Source organism: Pinus tabuliformis, chromosome 1_2, assembly GCF_031772625.1.
Source record: "Pinus tabuliformis cultivar Carrire ecotype Pingquan chromosome 1_2, CPIR1, whole genome shotgun sequence".
Classification (NCBI taxonomy): Eukaryota; Viridiplantae; Streptophyta; class Pinopsida; order Pinales; family Pinaceae; genus Pinus; species Pinus tabuliformis.
The window spans coordinates 541953393-541971123 of record NC_142298.1 but is presented as its reverse complement, the minus strand read 5'-3'; the positions used below and the strand labels follow the sequence as shown (position 1 = coordinate 541971123).

The window sequence follows — 17731 nt, the reverse complement described above, 5'->3', positions numbered from 1 at the left end:
TAAGGAACTAGTATTTAATAAAGAACACCAGTCCCTCTATGTACTTTGATGCTAATGGCAATGGTTGTCGAACTCTTCTATCATGACTCTACTAAAAATACACCCATCACTCAAACAAAGTCTTGACTTGACATGCTACGCTTTTTCTTTCTTATTTTAATGCTTAGAGGATTCTATTGATGACAAAGATCCCAATATAGGCAAATGATTACAGACTTGGATGCTACTCATTCTTCAAATGAGGATGAGGAGGATGATCAAGATGATGATTCTAATGATGACATTGACAATTAGCATTTGTAGGCTTAGCTGTAGTATTGTAGACTGTAGTATCATACTATCATGTTATTTTGGACTATAAGGGCCTTTTAGAACCTGCATCTTGATATTTTTTGGTTCAGCGATGTTTTGCACTAAATGCTATATAAATGAGAACTTTTGCATATTTGTGTATAAATGGTTTGGATTCATATGGATGCACATGAATATATATGTTTTTCTTTAAAATATGTTTTGTTTTTTTTTTTTACTGGTTCCGGTCCAGTTCCCGGTCCACAAGGTTTTTCGGTTCGATCTCCCGTTCGGTTCTGATAACATTGGTTCAATGTTTATCCTCCTTTCTTCCATTCAACCATCTGATTGCAGGCTTGAGGAGAAGAATGTCTGCAGTTGAAGTTTAAAACTTTAATCTTGTGCTTTCATTATGGCCATTGTTTTCTTCAATCTGATTTGATTTGGAGTATTTGTGTGCATTATCTGTCAGATCTGTTCAGTTATGGCAAGCAGACACATTCTGCATATGGTGTCATCTGTCTCTTTCTAGTCCGGTTTTGCACGTGATGTGCTTGTTGAAAATGGTAACTAGCTTCGGTCTTCATAATTGTTTATGTACCGTGACTTGATGTACTTGTCAAAGGAAAAAGAAAAGAAAAATTATATCTTGCAAAAGAAAAATTATTTATTGAAGAATAGGTTTCTTGCCCATGAATATTTTATTAGTTTCGGCACCCATTGAGTGCCCTAGGGTTTTGACAAGGTCAAGGCCAAGGTCATGATGTAAAGTCCCTTAAAGGGCTCTTGGATCAATGTAAAAGAAATCATTTTTGAATATAAAAAGGACAAGAAACCACCAAGTGATGGGTCGGCCAGCCCACCAAGTCGGCTCCACAAGAAGGTAGTTGCACCACACCAAGAGGCTATATATAGGAGAGCCATTCGACCTCCAAAGGCATCAAGCAAGTTCACATCTCTTGAAGAAGTCTGAGGGAAATCAGAGCGAAGAAGAGAAGATCAGCAAGGAGGAAGAGAAGGCTTCTTATTTTGTTTTTGGGCATCTTTTCTTGTTTTAGCAAACTCACACGTGTGGAAGGGATACTGTTTTGGTTCAGATTTTCGGCCAAGTGAACAGAAGTAATCCGAGTTGCAGAAGGAAGTTTTGTTTGGATGGCTGGCCCTTACTTGGTGGATTATCTTGGTTAAGGTTTGGAAGTCTTGCTTGAGAATTCTATAAGAAAGAGAAGTTTTGGGTTTTCCCCTATGGAGGGGTTTTGCCCTGGCGAAGAGCCTAATTTTCTGGTGTTCTTGTTTGCATTGTGATCTTCTTTATTGGCATTGTCTTGATGATGATAAACACATAATAATAATGATGATGATCTAAATTAATGTCACAAGAAATGTCAATGTAATAAGAGAAAACAAGTAAAAGAAATCCTAATTCTTGTTGCTCTAGTTTTCTCAACAGTGCTCACTGTGTTTCTATGAAGCATTGGGACCTTCTTTCACTGAATTATTCAGAGACCAATTTTCTAAACTTCGCAAATCTAGGAAATTTTTAATTTACAAACTGAAACTTATTTTTCTCTTCCCTTTTTGTTTCTCCTTGGTTTTTGAGTTCTGCTCTTTTACTTTTGAACCTTCAATTCCAGGACTCTATTTAGTAATCAAAGGCTCCAGACCAGTACATTGCTCTGATAACATGTTTAAAAAAATAAATGCACGATATACACATGATATGGTATATAATTTTATCATGAATAAAGTCAATTTGATACAATGAGGGGGAATCTCTTAATTTGTTTATAAGGTAATTGTGTGCTACCAAATTTCTCACTTAACTAATTACATCTTATCACTAATTGTTCTTTTCTTAAGTTTCATTGACCATAATATGACTATTATATTGGGCTATGCTGTTGGAGTGTTAATAACTTAATACCCCAACACTTTTCTGCGTGATACGTTTAATCTGCTCACAGTCATCTACTTTTTGATTAAATTCATTAGACTGTTTTGAGGTCTGTGTTTTCAATTCCTTGCATCAGTCAGGTGTGCTTGCTTCTGACTGCAATTATTTTCTCATATGATCTTTTTGTTGTTTAAGAAAAGGGTGCTTGCATGTTAAAGATGAATTATTTTATAGTAATCCTGAGATGTTCTCCACAGTGGGCAACTTTTTTAGATTTGGAAGGACGGGTAGTTGATTCAAAGGCTCTAAAGGAAAGGATATTTCATGGAGGAATGGAGCACGGTCTACGCCAAGAGGTTTGTGTTTCGATGCTTCTATTATCATTTTTGGCTTTGCTTTGTTCATTTCCATGTTTCTATTGCCTAGGTGGTTTTATGGATGTAATAGACAAAATGTCTTTTTCAGGTTTGGAAGTTCTTACTGGGCTATTATAAGTTTGATTCAACCTATGCAGAACGCCAATATCTTTCATTGATAAGGAAAGAAGAGTACCAAATTCTGAGATCTCAGTGGCAGGTGAGAATATGCAATTTTCTGGGTTAATTTGCCTTGGCAGTTGAATGACTTATTTTTAATCCCTTTTACATATGAAAACAGGGTGTCAAATATAGCAGGTGTTCAGTAGAGTAGAAAGAGCATGATTCACACCTTTCTGTTGTTTATGATGTATATTTTGGAATCTCCTCTACACTAGGATTACGTTGGAAGTTGAATTGGTTACCCATATTAGAAGCAGAACGGTCAGTGTAAAGGGCTTATCCCCTGATGTCATAATTGTGCTTGTTACTGTGAACATCTTCACCACTTAGAAATTTGTGCCCACAACATAAACTGATTCATCACTTATTATGCTTTGCAGAGTATATCACAGACACAGGCAAAAAAGTTTTCCAAGTTCAGAGAGCGTAAAAGCCGTATCGAAAAGGATGTGGTAAATTTTCCTAACTGCTGTAGCAATTTGTTGCCTGCATTTTGTCTATAATACAAGGATTGCAAGCAGAATTATGAACTCAAAAGAGTCAAAACATCTATATATGTAGCCATGAACGAGGGGAGAAAGACAATGATGGTTATTTCGTTTACTTGTTCACACTAATGCAGGTGAGGACAGATCGATCCTTGCCTTACTATGCTGGGGATGACAACCCAAATCTGGATCGACTTAGGGACATATTGTTGACTTACTCCTTTTATAATTTTGATCTTGGATACTGCCAGGTGAGTATGGTCTTTATAGAAACTGGGATGTATGCTGTTTTTGGTATCAATTTTAAGCACAACATTACATTGTAGGAATGGGCCAAAAAATGTGAAACAGATTCTTGAATTTCAGCAATTTGTTTCAGTTTCTAGATCTCTTATTGCTCTGTGATAAGTGACGTGCTCTATAGAGCTCAGGTAGGGGACAATGTGATTGTGTGTGTGTGTGTAACGCAACCAAACAAATGATGAAAAATAGCCAACCTAAAACACAAGCAGACATGAACAATATAAAAATACTAGATGACATTAACAATACAAGAGGATATTAACTTGCCAGATAAACAATATAAAAAATACAGATAACATAATTTTTTTTTAAATAAACTGGCATAGATCTATTTTAATCCAGAGTTAATATTAATTGCTGAGTAGTATAAAAAATTCAAGGTGACAATCTCAAATGTTTTAACCGGATGATATAACCTCATTGAGTTTAACACCTTGAGTAGTTTTTGGATCCATTTCAGCACTTATTAGATCTGGGATTAAGATGAATTTATGATAGTTAATCATTAGATAGAGTAGTAAGTGTCTCAAATTTCAAGCACCGATTGATTGGTTTCTATAAATTTGCTCTGGACTCTTGTATTCAAATGCTTGTGGGATCTGCATTCATTGGTATTTAGATTTGTAATGTTGCTGTGTTCTGTAACTTACTAGGTTTTTTACAGTCTCTACTGTCTGTTTTCATGATGAAAACATCAAAATCAGTGATTCGTCATCCTGCGTCTCTGTCATGTATTTTGTTGCAGTGTACTTTAGCATGCTTCATTTGTCATTTGCTTCCCTTTTTAACAAGTGGCTACAAATGAGGAAACATTGAAAACAGATTCAGACTGGAACACATTGAAAGAGTAATAGTTTGGACAATATTTATGTGCATAAGCAACTATAACTGTTAGGAACATCAATCATAGTTATAGGTAAGTTGAGATAGCCCCCCTTCCAAACTGCAGTGTATTGCCTTTATTGTTGTCAGATGCGAGAACATGATACATATTAACATACAACAAACATTCTGAATCATGATGGGCAGAGCAACAAATATTCTTAATTTTGAATTACTTCTCTATATTTTTGTTCGCTAGGAATGATTTTTTTTTTCAATAAGGTGTTCTGAATCCTGATGATATTAATTCCAACCTTAATTTTATTTTTTCGTGATTTTTTAATGTGGTAATTTCAGATTTTTTTCCTTTTATGTAGTTTTCTCTATATAATGCATTTTAAGTCATTCTTTGGTGTTCATATGCATGTTTTAATATATTTTTTTGAATATGATGCAGGGTATGAGTGATCTACTGTCTCCTATACTCTTTGTTATGGAGGATGAATCAGAGGCTTTCTGGTGTTTTGTTGCTTTAATGGAGCGCTTAGGCCCAAATTTTGACCGGGATCAAAATGGAATGCATTCACAGCTTTTGGCTCTTTCAAAGGTGGGTTGACATTTTTATTTCCAGTCTGAAACAGATATTGGCAATTACGAGTTAAGTTCTTGTTGCCCTGCTCTTTACTAGTTTGTATTTTATGAAGTATCTTTTCAGGGGTTATCAAAAAGGTAGAAGACAGCATACTCAAGTCAGTTGCTCTATAGTAGCATCTATTCTATCCTTTCAGTAGCACCTTCTAGCATAGTTTTAAAACTGGCCCAGTTGGAACCAGAACTGGTCAAACTGGCTGGTGGTCATGGGTCAAACCAGCGTCCAACCTAAAACAGTGCGAAACACACATATGGATTGCCAATGAATGAATTGAATTGATGAGCAAAATGAAGCTCAATAATAATACAGAGATATTTACAGTAATAGAAACATCAAGTTTCTATTAGGAAATAGAAACAATCAGTTTCATCTAAGAAACTGCTAAAAAGATAAAAATAGCAACAGCTAATAAGAATGAGCATTAAACACTAAATAGTATTATTCTAATACCTTCCCTTAATGCTCAATCTATTTACAACACCGATAGACCCTCTGAATTTTACAAACTTATCAGGACCAAGAGGCTTGGTGAAGATGTCTGCGGGCTGCTCTGTTGTGGGAACATATTGCAACTGAACGGATCCGTCTTCAACAAGCTGACGAATGTAGTGGCAATGGGTTTCCACATGCTTTGTTCGTTCATGAAAGACTGGATTCTTGGCAAGTTTGAGCACTCCCTGATTATCACAAAACAAGGGAGTAGGACTTGTCTGGGAAACATGCATATCTGCAAACATATGTCGAAGCCAAACTGCCTCACAGGATGCCTTAACTGCTCCCCGATACTCTGCTTCTGTTGAGGAGAGAGCCACTGCTTGCTGCTTCTTACTAGTCCAGGTGACAGCACCGGATCCTAGACTAAACACATACCCAGCTGTAGATTTATGGTCATCAACCGAACCGGCCCAGTCAGAATCTGTGTAACCACTGAGTATAGGATCGGAACTTCGAGTGTATAGGAGTCCATAATCAGAAGTGCCACGCACATATTGTAGCACACGCTTCGCTGCTATCCAATGATCAGCCTTAGGAGTTGACATGAAGCGGGAAATGTAGCTCACTGCAAAATTGATGTCAGATCTAGTGGTAGTAAGGTAGATGAGGCTGCCCAATAATTGCCTGAATAAAGTTTCATCCACAAGGGGGGAGGATGACTGAGTTGAAAGTTTGAGCCCTAGTTCCATAGGAGTTGTGGCCGGTTTGCAATCCTGCATTCTGAACCTGTCCACAAGAGTTTTGGCATACTTGGACTGAGAGAGAAAGATGTTGTTCTCAGTCTGCCAGACTTCAACCCCCAGACAGTAATGAAGAAGTCCCAAGTCTGTCATATCAAAGGTGCTGCATAAGTCTTGTTTGATCCCATGGATCAAATGTGCAGAGCTGTCAGTAATGATAAGGTCATCCACATAGACAACCACAAACAAAGTATCATCACCAGTATGCTTGATATACAAGTTTGCATCAGATGGGATCCGCTGAAAGCCATGATCTGTCAGGTACTGATCAATTTTCATGTACCAAGCCCGAGGAGCTTGTTTCAATCCATAGAGTGCTTTAGCTAATCTACACACTTTCTGTTCTTGACCGGCAATCTTGAATCTTGGAGGCTGCTTCATGTAGACTTCTTCCAGTAAGTCACCATTTAGGAAAGCACTCTTTACATCCATCTGATGAACTCTCCAATTGAACTGCGCTGCTAGGGCAAGGACAAGCCGTATGGTACTCATCTTGGCTGTAGGAGCAAAAGTCTCCTCATAGTCGATGCCTTCCTTCTGTGAGAACCCTCGAGCCACAAGACGAGCTTTATACTTGTCTAGGGTTCTGTTAGCTTTGTATTTCACTTTATACACCCATTTGCAGCTGATGGGCTTTTTCCCTGCAGGAAGATCAGAAAGGGTCCACGTGTGATTCTTCTGAAGACTCTGGAATTCAACTTCCATAGCCTGTTCCCACTCAGATGTACCCTTAGCCTCTGAATAGGTTTGAGGCTCAAAAATACTGTGTAGGTTAGCCATAAGAGCAAAATTTACTGTAGACTGCTGTTTGCTCTTATGTCTAGAAGTTCTACCTTTAAGAAGCTCATCATCCCGAAGATCACCAATGGTTTTAGCCCACCATTTAGGCCGAAGAGTAGAGGAACCAATATCAGGAGGAGGTGGAGAAGGCTCAAGAACAATAGGGGCAGCAAGAGGAGGGTTATTTTCCGGAGGAAGCTCAGGTAGTGTATTATCAAACACTGATGCTGCATCATCCCTCCTATCAGGTGGACCTACCGGAAGAAGAACATTGTGAGACTGATCCTCAGAACACTGCTCAGAAGGAGAAGATTGAAAGAATCCTCTGTCTTCATCAAATACTACATCCCGACTGAAGCTAAGACGACCAGTGGCTATATCTATTAGTCTATAGGCCTTGTGATGATCACTGTATCCTGTCATCATGAGTTTCTGGCTTTTGGAATCCAACTTAGAGCGCTTAGCAGTTGGAATCCAAACATATGCAACTGAGCCAAATACTTTGAGGTGATTGATCTTAGGCTTACGGCCAGACCAAACCTCTTCGGGAGTCTTCCCCTTAACAACTTGAGTGGGAGATCGGTTAAGAAGATAAACAGCAGTAAATACTGCTTCAGCCCAGAATTTGTTCGGAACACTCCTGTGTTGTAACATGGAACGAGCCATTTCAACAACCGTGCGGTTGCGGCGTTCGACAACACTGTTCTGTTGAGGAGTGTAGGGTGTAGTTAATTGGCGTTTGATGCCATGAGTATCACAAAAGTTGGAAAAAGAAGAAGAACAAAATTCCCCCCCGTTATCTGTCCTAAGAGTCATGATATTATAGCCAGACTCTTTTTCAACTAAGGTTTTAAATTTCTGAAAGGTACTAAATGCATCAGATTTATATTTTAGAAAATACACCCACATCTTTCTACTGAAATCATCTACAATAAGCAAAAAATATTTGCAAGCAGTGATAGAAGATGTATTCATAGGACCACAAATATCAACATGAATTAACTGGAGTACCTTAGATGCGCGCCAAGATTCTCCATCCTTGAATGAAGACTGATGTTGCTTGCCAGCTTGACAGGCGCCGCACACGCCCAACTGCTGAGTCTGAATATCAGGTAACCCTGACACAAGTCCCTCCCGAGAAAGCTGAGAGAGATACTGCATGTTTAGATGCCCATATCGCTGATGCCACAGAGTGCTGATGGGAGAAACACGAGTTGCTAGAGCCACTTCTAGAGAATCACCAGTGTCAAGAAGCCTGTATAGACCGTGATCTTCTAGGCCAACAGCAACCGTAAGACTAGTCTCCCTGTCGATAATAGAGCACTTGTGCGCACTGAACACTACATCAAGCTGAGGAGAGTTCCTCATAATCTGGCTGACAGACAACAGATTAATTCCATACCAAGAACATGGTACACATTCAGGAAGATGAGTGTGCGCCCACCAGACTGGATCTGAACTGTACCTCTGCCAACCACTGTGTACTTTTCACCTCCGCCAAATACCATGGAATCACTGAAAGGTGAGAAGTCAATAAACCAGTCACGCCTGTGAGAGAAATGGCGTGATGCACTGATGCACCAGAGTCAATGTACCAGGCAGAAGACGGAACATGATCTGAAGACCTTTTAGCCATAAAGGCGTAAAAGGCAGAATCTGTCTGCTCGGAACGTTCTGCAACATTCGCTGTCTGATGGGGCCCTCCCTGTTTCTTCTGTTCAGAAGCAATCCTCTGTCGGCAATCTTTCTTCATGTGGCCGAACTTGTGACAGTAATTACACTGCACACTTTTCTTCCTAGCCAGATCAAAAGGTTGAGAAGAACCTTTCTGCTGAAAGGACTGATATTTGGCAGCAAAAGCATTTTCCGAGGACACTGATGAAGCACTACTACCAAACTGTTGTTTCCAACGATCCTGCTATAGGAGTTTGGTGCATAACTCTGGAAACTTCAGATCAACTTTTGTGGTGGTAATGTTGAGTGTTTCTATGAAGTGCTCATAATATTTCGGTAGACTTTTCAGAGTGATGACTACCATATCTTCTTCCTCCATGGTCCGACCAATGGCTTCGAGCTGATCTCGAATGTCTTTAATCCTGTTAAGATGTTCTTGTAAAGACATATGTTCATCCATCATGATGGAGAATAGCTGATTCTTGAGAAAGAAGGCTCTGCTCTTGTCGGATGTCTCGTGCAATTCCTTAAGATGTTGCCAAATTTCAGCAGCTGTTTTGCCGGAAGGAATCTGCGGTAACTGATCATCAGTGACAGAAAGTTTGAGAAGCATAACAGCCTCTCGATTTCGATCATCAAACTTATCTTGATCGGTACCAGCTGTACCAGGACGGAGCTCTTTGGCCAAAACAAGCTGGTCAAGACGCCTATATTCAAAAATGGTCAACATTCTCTGTTTCCAGATGTTATAATTGGTGCCATTAAAGCGTTGACTGCCTTCCAACATCAGATTGGTTAGCGAAGCCATCTGCACTTTTCCCAAGACACAGAAAACACCAAAGAAATCTGGCACGAATTTTAATGCAAATGCCGGCTGATCCGGACAAAAACTCACAGATGATGGTGTAAAATATGAAGAAATGCCAAGAAAAACTGATTTTTCCACGCAGATTTTACAATCGTGATGGTGTAAATATGAAGGAATGCCAAAAACAATTTTTCCACGTAGACCAAAAAAAACTGATTCTTCCACGTAGATTTTACACTCGTTGACTGTAAAAAAAAACAACTGTTACGTACTTACGTGATACTGCCCTGGCTCAGATTTTATTTCGCCACGCAAAAGAGAAACCTTTGAGTAGCGTAATGCGTATTCTGATGGTGGTTCTTGAAGCACACTAGAAGCACTTGAAAACGCTTGGAAAGATTTGTTGTAAAAAAAATGTCGTTGCCACACGAAATACCTCCGCTGATTATCCGAAAAGATCCGTTGCCTCTCCAATGCTGCCACGGTGCAATGAGCTAGAATGCAAGTTCACTTTCTGTAAGGTTGAGATATTCTCAGAAGTCCATGCCTGTCACTCGCAGAGATCTGATAAATTCGTAGACTGTGGAATTGTTCTTCCTCGCAGCTCAGAGTAGCACGACTGAATTATTTAACGCTTCGAGGAACACTATATATCCGTTTTGTGTACTGGTCACAATTTTCCTCCTGAAGCATGAGAATAGCGGATTTCCTCCTGAAGCATGAGAATAGCCAATCTGCGCAATGTTGAGAAGAAACCCTGGGCTGCGATTCGATCGACAGCCACTTCCCGCTCCGTCTCAGTCGACCTCTCTAAATTTGCTCGTTGTTAACAAAGACGTTTCCAGCCCTCAATGGGCGTTGCTCAGAACCTTCTCCAAACAGGGCCAGTTACCTTGAATGCAATGTCCATGCAAAAAAAAATCCCGCGTGCACTCAAAAAAAAAATTGTGTGGAGATCAGGTGTGTCCGTCAACTTTAAATTGCTGCCGTCGTGTGATACTGGCAATGTGATAGCTGCGGATCGAATCCGGACTGTAACAAATAACCTGTGTGTAGAATGAAACCCAGATTCTGAGAAAAAACTGAATCGTGGAGCAGAAAAACTGTGATCAAATGGAGTCCAATGTAGGCATGTAGCAAGAAATCCCGTAGAAAAAACCAACGTACGCACGCTGAATCATTTAATGCAACCACAATCAATCGATTGCAGGCACTAGTTTCCACGGAATGGCCCAGATCCAAAACCATGCACAGTGACCCTAATAGAAACTGAAGCAAAAAATTCTCCACAGAAGAGCAATTTCGAAATATTTTTCAAACTATGAAAAATTATTTCGAAAAAAATACCTGAGCTTTGATACCATAAAACAGTGCGAAACACACATATGGATTTCCAATGAATGAATTGAATTGATGAGCAAAATAAAGCTAATAATACAGAGATATTTACAGTAGTAGAAACATCAAGTTTCTATTAGGAAATAGAAACAATCAGTTTCATCTAAGAAACTGCTAAAAAGATAATAATAGCAACAGCTAATAAGAATGAGCATTAAACACTAAATAGTATTATTCTAATACAACCTGGACCCAATCCCATCTTAAACTGGTCACACTGTAAAATCCTAACTCCTAAACCCTATACCCTAAACAAAAAACCTAACTCCTAAACCCTAGCAATGTTAGCAATCAATGGTTGTTTATCTTTCCCTTTTCTCCTTTTAATTAAACTTTTAACATTACCATTAATTGTTTCAGGATGTTTGAGAGTGGTAGAAGACAACATACTCAAGTCAGTTGCTTTATAGTTGCATCTATTCTACCCTTTTAGTAGCAGCTTCTAGCATAGTTTTAAAACTGGCCCAGTTTGAACCAGAACCAGTCAAACTGGCCGGTGGCCATGGGTCAAACCAGCGTCCAACCTGGACCCAGTCCCATCTTAAACTGGTCACACTGTAAAAGCCTAACTCCTAAACCCTATACCCTAAACCAACATCATTGGTTAGGCATGTTAAGTTCTTCAGGAATCTTAGGAGTCTGAAGACTCTGAGGTAGATGATGTTTATGTAGCTCCTGCTGATGATCCCGTTACTACTAGTGGTGATGAGTTTGATGAGTGATCATGTTGATCAGTGATTTGTAGTAGGCCAGTGGCCCAGTAGTTTGTAGCGTGGTTTGTGGACTCTAGAGGCCATTTAGACCTCATTGATTATGTATTTTTGTTGCTGATATGTATTGCATTCTGTTCCATTTTCATATTTTCACCTTTACATGGTATATAGAAGAACAAACTTTGCATATTTTGTCACTAAGGTTTGATCCGGTTCTGGTTTGAAACTCGTTTGATAGATGGCTAGCTTGAAGACAGGTTCTGAATTTAAAAACTATACCTTCTAGTACATTTTCTTAACACATTAAAATTGATCTCAAAATCAGTCTTGGGTACGTGAAATAAGACTTAGTGACTTAGGGTAGCTAGATTGACGCTATGTGATTCATTTCACTAGTTTCAATCCCACTTCTTCACCCCTATGAGCATCACCTGATGCAATGAATGCTAAGTGGACTATTCAAAAATCATGAGAAATTAGTCAGTTATAATGGTCATAGATGAATGACTTACTTAACGCAGTTGAATCCCAAAATGATAGCTAATATAATGCATTGCGAAAACCCCAATACTTGTGCCAAAAATATGTCAAAAATTGGCATTGGTTCCTGGCTTATGTGACACTTCAGAAGGGAAAGACAATTATTTTTATGCCACAATTTTCCTGAATTTTAGCTCTTCTCTATGCAAAATTTCCTCATTCTCTTACATTGAAATTAAGAACTGCATTTTTATTGTACAAGCACAATTGGGTGTATGCTATTGCTTTAAACTTTCCTTAATTCTCAGTGAAATTAAGAAGTGCATACTCAGATCTTCCTGGAAACACAATCCGTATTCTATTAAGAGAGGTTAATATTTTAATCTTCAGTATTGATTAGGGCATATTTTGTATTGATGTCAAAACTTACACCAAGGAGATAATATATGAATAGCATACTGGTGGCAGACACGGGCAACATATTAGTCCATCACAGCAAAATCTGGAGGGAAAAGATAGTAATTAGAGATTTCCCTGGACAAATAGAAATGGAGTGGAAGTGGAGAGCTTCCGGAGATTTGATGTCTTCGAGGGCAACATGCGTGGGTCTTCATTTTGATGGCTACGGATAAATAGTTTGAGATTGATTTTGAAGGATTTACTCGAATTGTTTTATATTATCAAGCACAGTTTCCTTTAAAAAATTAGCACTAAGAGCAATACCCTAAAATGAATTCGTTTTGATATAGCTAATGTATATAATCTTTTTAGCTCCTCATCTATCGTTTTTCTTTTGAAATGTTGCAGCTAGTAGAGATATTGGACAGCCCTTTACATAACTACTTTAAGCAGGCTGATTGCCTCAACTATTTCTTTTGCTTCCGATGGATTCTTATACAATTTAAAAGGTCAGAAAACAATTCTCTTTGAATGTCACAGGATTCACATTTTTGTGTGCATTATATTGAAAAACTTTGCTCAGATACATAATTTTGTTTCAGAGAATTTGAGTATGATAAGGTGATGCGACTATGGGAGGTTTTATGGACACACTACTTATCAGAGCACTTCCATCTTTACATGTGTGTTGCACTTCTTAAGCGCCATCGGAAAAAAATAATAGAGGAGCAAATGGACTTCGACACTCTATTAAAGTTCATTAATGAACTCAGTTGTCATATTGATCTCGAAGCAACATTGCGAGATACAGAGGCACTTTGTGTCTGTGCTGGTGATGCGGGCTCTGCATGTATACCCCCAGGAACACCACCTTCTTTGCCTATTGACAGTGATGCATATTAAAAATTTATGCACAGTACCTTTTTTTTCAAGTAATTATACCACTTGTGATTCTGGGCAATTATTTACATTGGGAGATACATCTACTATCAAGGAACCGCCCTTAACCTTTTTTGGATTTAGCACTCGACCATGTTTGGTAAACATGTCAACTAAATATTTGTACATTATGATTGTAGATTGTAACACTGTTTTCATTTATTAAATTCATATTAAGTTTGGCAGGTTTATCATGCTTTCTCTATCATGGAAATGTTATTTTTCCAATGTGTTTTCTAACTTGCAAGTGACTTCAAGGTTTTAAGTCTAGTTTTCCTGCATCTCAATCGAATTGAAAATTCGTATTTAATTTTGATTTTAGGCTGGAAGGGCTCAAACATAAACCCGTACTTCATTAGGTCTTCACTAGCTGTTCTATTTGACTAGGGCACAATCTCTGTGACCCAGGCATGCTTGAAATTACTTTATGTTATGCACTTATTGCCTTTTAATGACTCGAGGCTTTTTAATTCATCAACTTGCGTTTGAGGATTTTGAAGATCATGTCTCAAACTGTTAGAGAGGAGGCATGATGCATTTACTTTTCCTTTTATTTTAGGTATGACGCAGGCTAATAATGTGTGTCACCTAGAGGTTGGAATGACTAGATGGGTAAAGGTTTATGGAACAACATGGCTTTTAGAAACAACACTTCCAAAATGTTAGAAAATGGTAATAATTTACAGATTTTTAAACATTAACTAAAATATGTTTATAATATTAGTAATATAATATTATTAGAAATATATTAATATAATATTATTAGCAATATTTTACCAGTAATATAATATTATTAGCCTAGACAATCACCAAAGTCCTTTCAGCAGAAGATCCAAACCATAGCCAAGTAAAGATCACTTCTAGTGTCCCTATCATTAGAGGGCTGAGAGCTGAGATATGAAACTTGCATATGGTGAATCCTCCACATTGTTGTTAAACGAGACATGGACATGTCATTGGACCACAAGCTCATGTCCATGGAATCAATAAAAAATGAACACAAACCTGAATTTCATTTGTTTGTAGCCAACCAACCCCAATACAAGTGTAAACTTACATTTTATATGTTACTTCCCCATTTGTATATCGTTAATGTTAATTTGTGTTTGAACAGGAAAAAAATATATTGTTGATGATGTTTAAAACAGATGCTTGTTTTTCAATATGAGAGATTTAACCCATTGCAGGTTAAACTTAGATAAGTGTTAATTATGAAGATAAATATGTTACCTCCACTTATATAATTTTGTTAAGTTAAATATAAACACAAAAAACTTAGATAAGTGTTAATTATGAAGATAAATATGTTACCTCCACTTATATAATTTTGTTAAGTTAAATATAAACACAAAAATAATTTGATTACCAGATAATCAAATCACAAAGAAACCCTGTGAAGGCCAAAATTGACCACAGCATGCCATTTATCAAAGGGAATATGGATGCATTAAGCACTCGATTAGTACGAAATCGATTAAAAGTTAACACAAATCTGAATTTCATTTATTTGTAGCCAACCATCCCCAATACAAGTGTAAACTTACTTTTATATGGCCCCATTTGTATACTGTTAACGTTAATTTTTGTTTGAACCCAATGATTGCCATAGTTAGATAAGTGTTTTAGTTATGAAGATAAATATGTTAGTTTCACTTGTATAATTTTGTTAATATAAATTTAAATGCAAAATTATTTGTTTATCAAATGATTAAATTACGAAGAAACCCCATATTAAGCATTAAGCAAGCACTTGATTAGTAGTTATTATCTTGTTGGTGTTCTTTTATGCTAAACATCTCAACAATGTTAAGAATATCAAGTTCACAACCTTGAAAATGCCACTTATTGCAAAGACATGGTGGGAATCCCACAACCAACAATGTGAAAAGCATAGTGAGCTCACGGGTATGTGGGAAAAATGTGATGCATGAGAAGTATTATCCTCAGTGAGACAAAGAAACCCAATACATGAAGTGGAAATAATTGTGCCAATGCTAAGACTAATCATTGGATGAATATATATAGAAGTCTGCTACTGCAATGGTATTTTTATTTATTAGGAGTCAAATCTTGCTCCTTAATATTAATGGAATTCACTAGTCCATAAACTAGAAAATGGAATTCTCGAGGGTGACTCGTAGAAATCCATAAATTGTTAGGATTCTACCCTGACCCCCTTGATAGATAGGTTGCTATGTATTCAGATCATCTCTATTAAAACGTCATTGTAGTAGATATAGTGTGAAAACAATAATTGTAAGAAAGGTTACTAGAAGGTTTGTATACAACAAAGTTCCTTCACTAGAAAGTTCCTAGTAGGTTAAAATAAAAATTTATAATAGAATACAAACAAGGTAATGGGATATCTTGTCAAGCATATTGTAATTGGAGCTCTACTCATTTGGAGGTTTCCCCTTTGAAGATGCAAGCGAACATTGTTTTCTCAATTAAGGTATTACTAATTGTGGTATTATGGATTTTCTATAGTTGTCCATTATAATCTATTATTTTATTTTGTGATCTTACAATATTTTATTTCTTATTTGAATCTCCTATTCTTTAAATAAAGAACACCTAAATTTATATAGAAAATTAAATAGATATACAAATCCAAACACTACCCCACTTCCTTAGGTAAACAATGCAACAAAAAATGCAAGATAATGAAATGAAATTGTCATAGTATAGAGGATGTTGCCCAATTTGGAAATTTTTATGTGCCCACAAAATAAGGCAATGGAGATGGTAGCAACGAAAGAATAAAGATACATGTAAGTGGTGTGACTCCCATTATAAATCCAACCACAACTATAAGGATTGTCATCCTTGTAATTCTCATTTAAAATAGTTTCTAATATAACAAGACTATAACAAGGAACGTAGATTGTGCCCTCTAATGTGAAATCCTTCACCATTATTCTCACAATGTACATTGACTTAGCTCCCTCAATAAGAAAATTAAAATGGAGGAAGAGAGCATGTATTCCATCTCCAAATGTAGGTTTGTTAACAACCTCTCCCTTTATTTGTTAACAATGGAAGTACAACCTCTCCCTTTATTTGTTAACAATGGAAGTACAACCTCTCACTTTGTATGAACACCAAAATCTATTTATCACTTATTCCCATGGCCATGGTAAATTAAGGAAGGCTTGTGACCCAAACACATCTCATGAGAGAAATTTTGAGGTAAAAAATGGGCCTAAAAAACAAAAATACACAATCAAAATCAACTTTATAAGAACCAATAAAATTCAAGATGATGATTCACCATTTTTGGAGTAAAAAAGTGAAAAGATTAAAAAAAAGAAAGAAATTTCAACTTTTCTCACTATAGTTTTACACAAATTTCAAGCGGGAGCATTCATGTTGCATACTTTCAATGGACCTTGCTAAATGAAAAATGAGAAATACATAAAAAAACGTGATTGCAATCATATTTTTATGTATTTCTCATTTTTCATGTAGCATGGTCCATTAAAAGTAAGCAACATTGGTACTCCTTGGTTGAAGAATTAAATTTCGCATCCAACGAGTGCTCTCACTCGAAATTTGAGTGAAACCATAGAGAAATAAGTTGAAAATACAAGTTGAATTTACTTATTTATTTATTTTTCTTCTTCTACAATTTGATGATGTAATGTAATCTTATTTTATTATTTCCACTATTATTTTATAATATTCCTTAGGAGGCCTATTTTAGACCTCAAAATTTCTTTATTGATAATTTTGCAACATTAAATAAGGATATTGATGTCATTAGATAACGCATATTCTAGTAAACCAACAATCCATCGATGAAATTGTGTGATGTTATGTCCTTGGAGATTTATGGCATGTTATTGAGAAGCCTGCCTTGTGGGAGAGGCATGACATTTATGTTTTCCATGACCATGGTAAAATAATGAAAACTTGTGACCCACACACACCCATAACCTTACAACATTGCATGGCTCTAGTATGATATAGAGGTCCAAGTCATTAGACAATGTAGATTCTATTGAGCACACACTTATAAAGGCCCAGTCAAGAAAGGTCCCTTTAATCATATGCTCCACGATCCCCATCTAGCATCCTGTAATGCGGTGGGTAGTAGTCCCACCACACACGAATGATCATCCTAGATCTTTGAGATTCAGATGGTGCTGCCCTCAACGATGCCCTCATTACAATCACAAAATTCCCACTCATCTAGGGTCATGGGCATGCAATATGCATCTAGGGGAACCTCCTCTCCCAATGGCTATAACCCAGTAATAAAATAGACATCCACCTTTGTTGATATGTCCAAGTCCACCTCAAATCTCAAACACTCC

At 37.2% G+C, this 17731-nt stretch overlaps 1 protein-coding gene across 2 annotated transcripts in view; it reads left to right on the top strand.

Annotated features, from left to right (window-relative positions):
• The window catches only part of LOC149206733 (RabGAP/TBC domain-containing protein), a 47425-nt gene extending 33819 nt beyond the window's left edge, over nucleotides 1–13606 (top strand). For both annotated transcript variants that reach the window (XM_089395551.1, XM_089395552.1), the window contains 7 exons: nucleotides 2443–2541; nucleotides 2651–2761; nucleotides 3105–3176; nucleotides 3347–3463; nucleotides 4795–4944; nucleotides 12885–12985; nucleotides 13079–13606. In XM_089395551.1, coding sequence (XP_089251677.1) covers nucleotides 2443–2541; nucleotides 2651–2761; nucleotides 3105–3176; nucleotides 3347–3463; nucleotides 4795–4944; nucleotides 12885–12985; nucleotides 13079–13379 — 951 coding nt within the window. In that variant the 3' untranslated portion in view covers nucleotides 13380–13606. The remainder of the gene's footprint in view (nucleotides 1–2442; nucleotides 2542–2650; nucleotides 2762–3104; nucleotides 3177–3346; nucleotides 3464–4794; nucleotides 4945–12884; nucleotides 12986–13078) is intronic.
• The last annotated feature ends 4125 nt before the right edge of the window (nucleotides 13607–17731 follow it).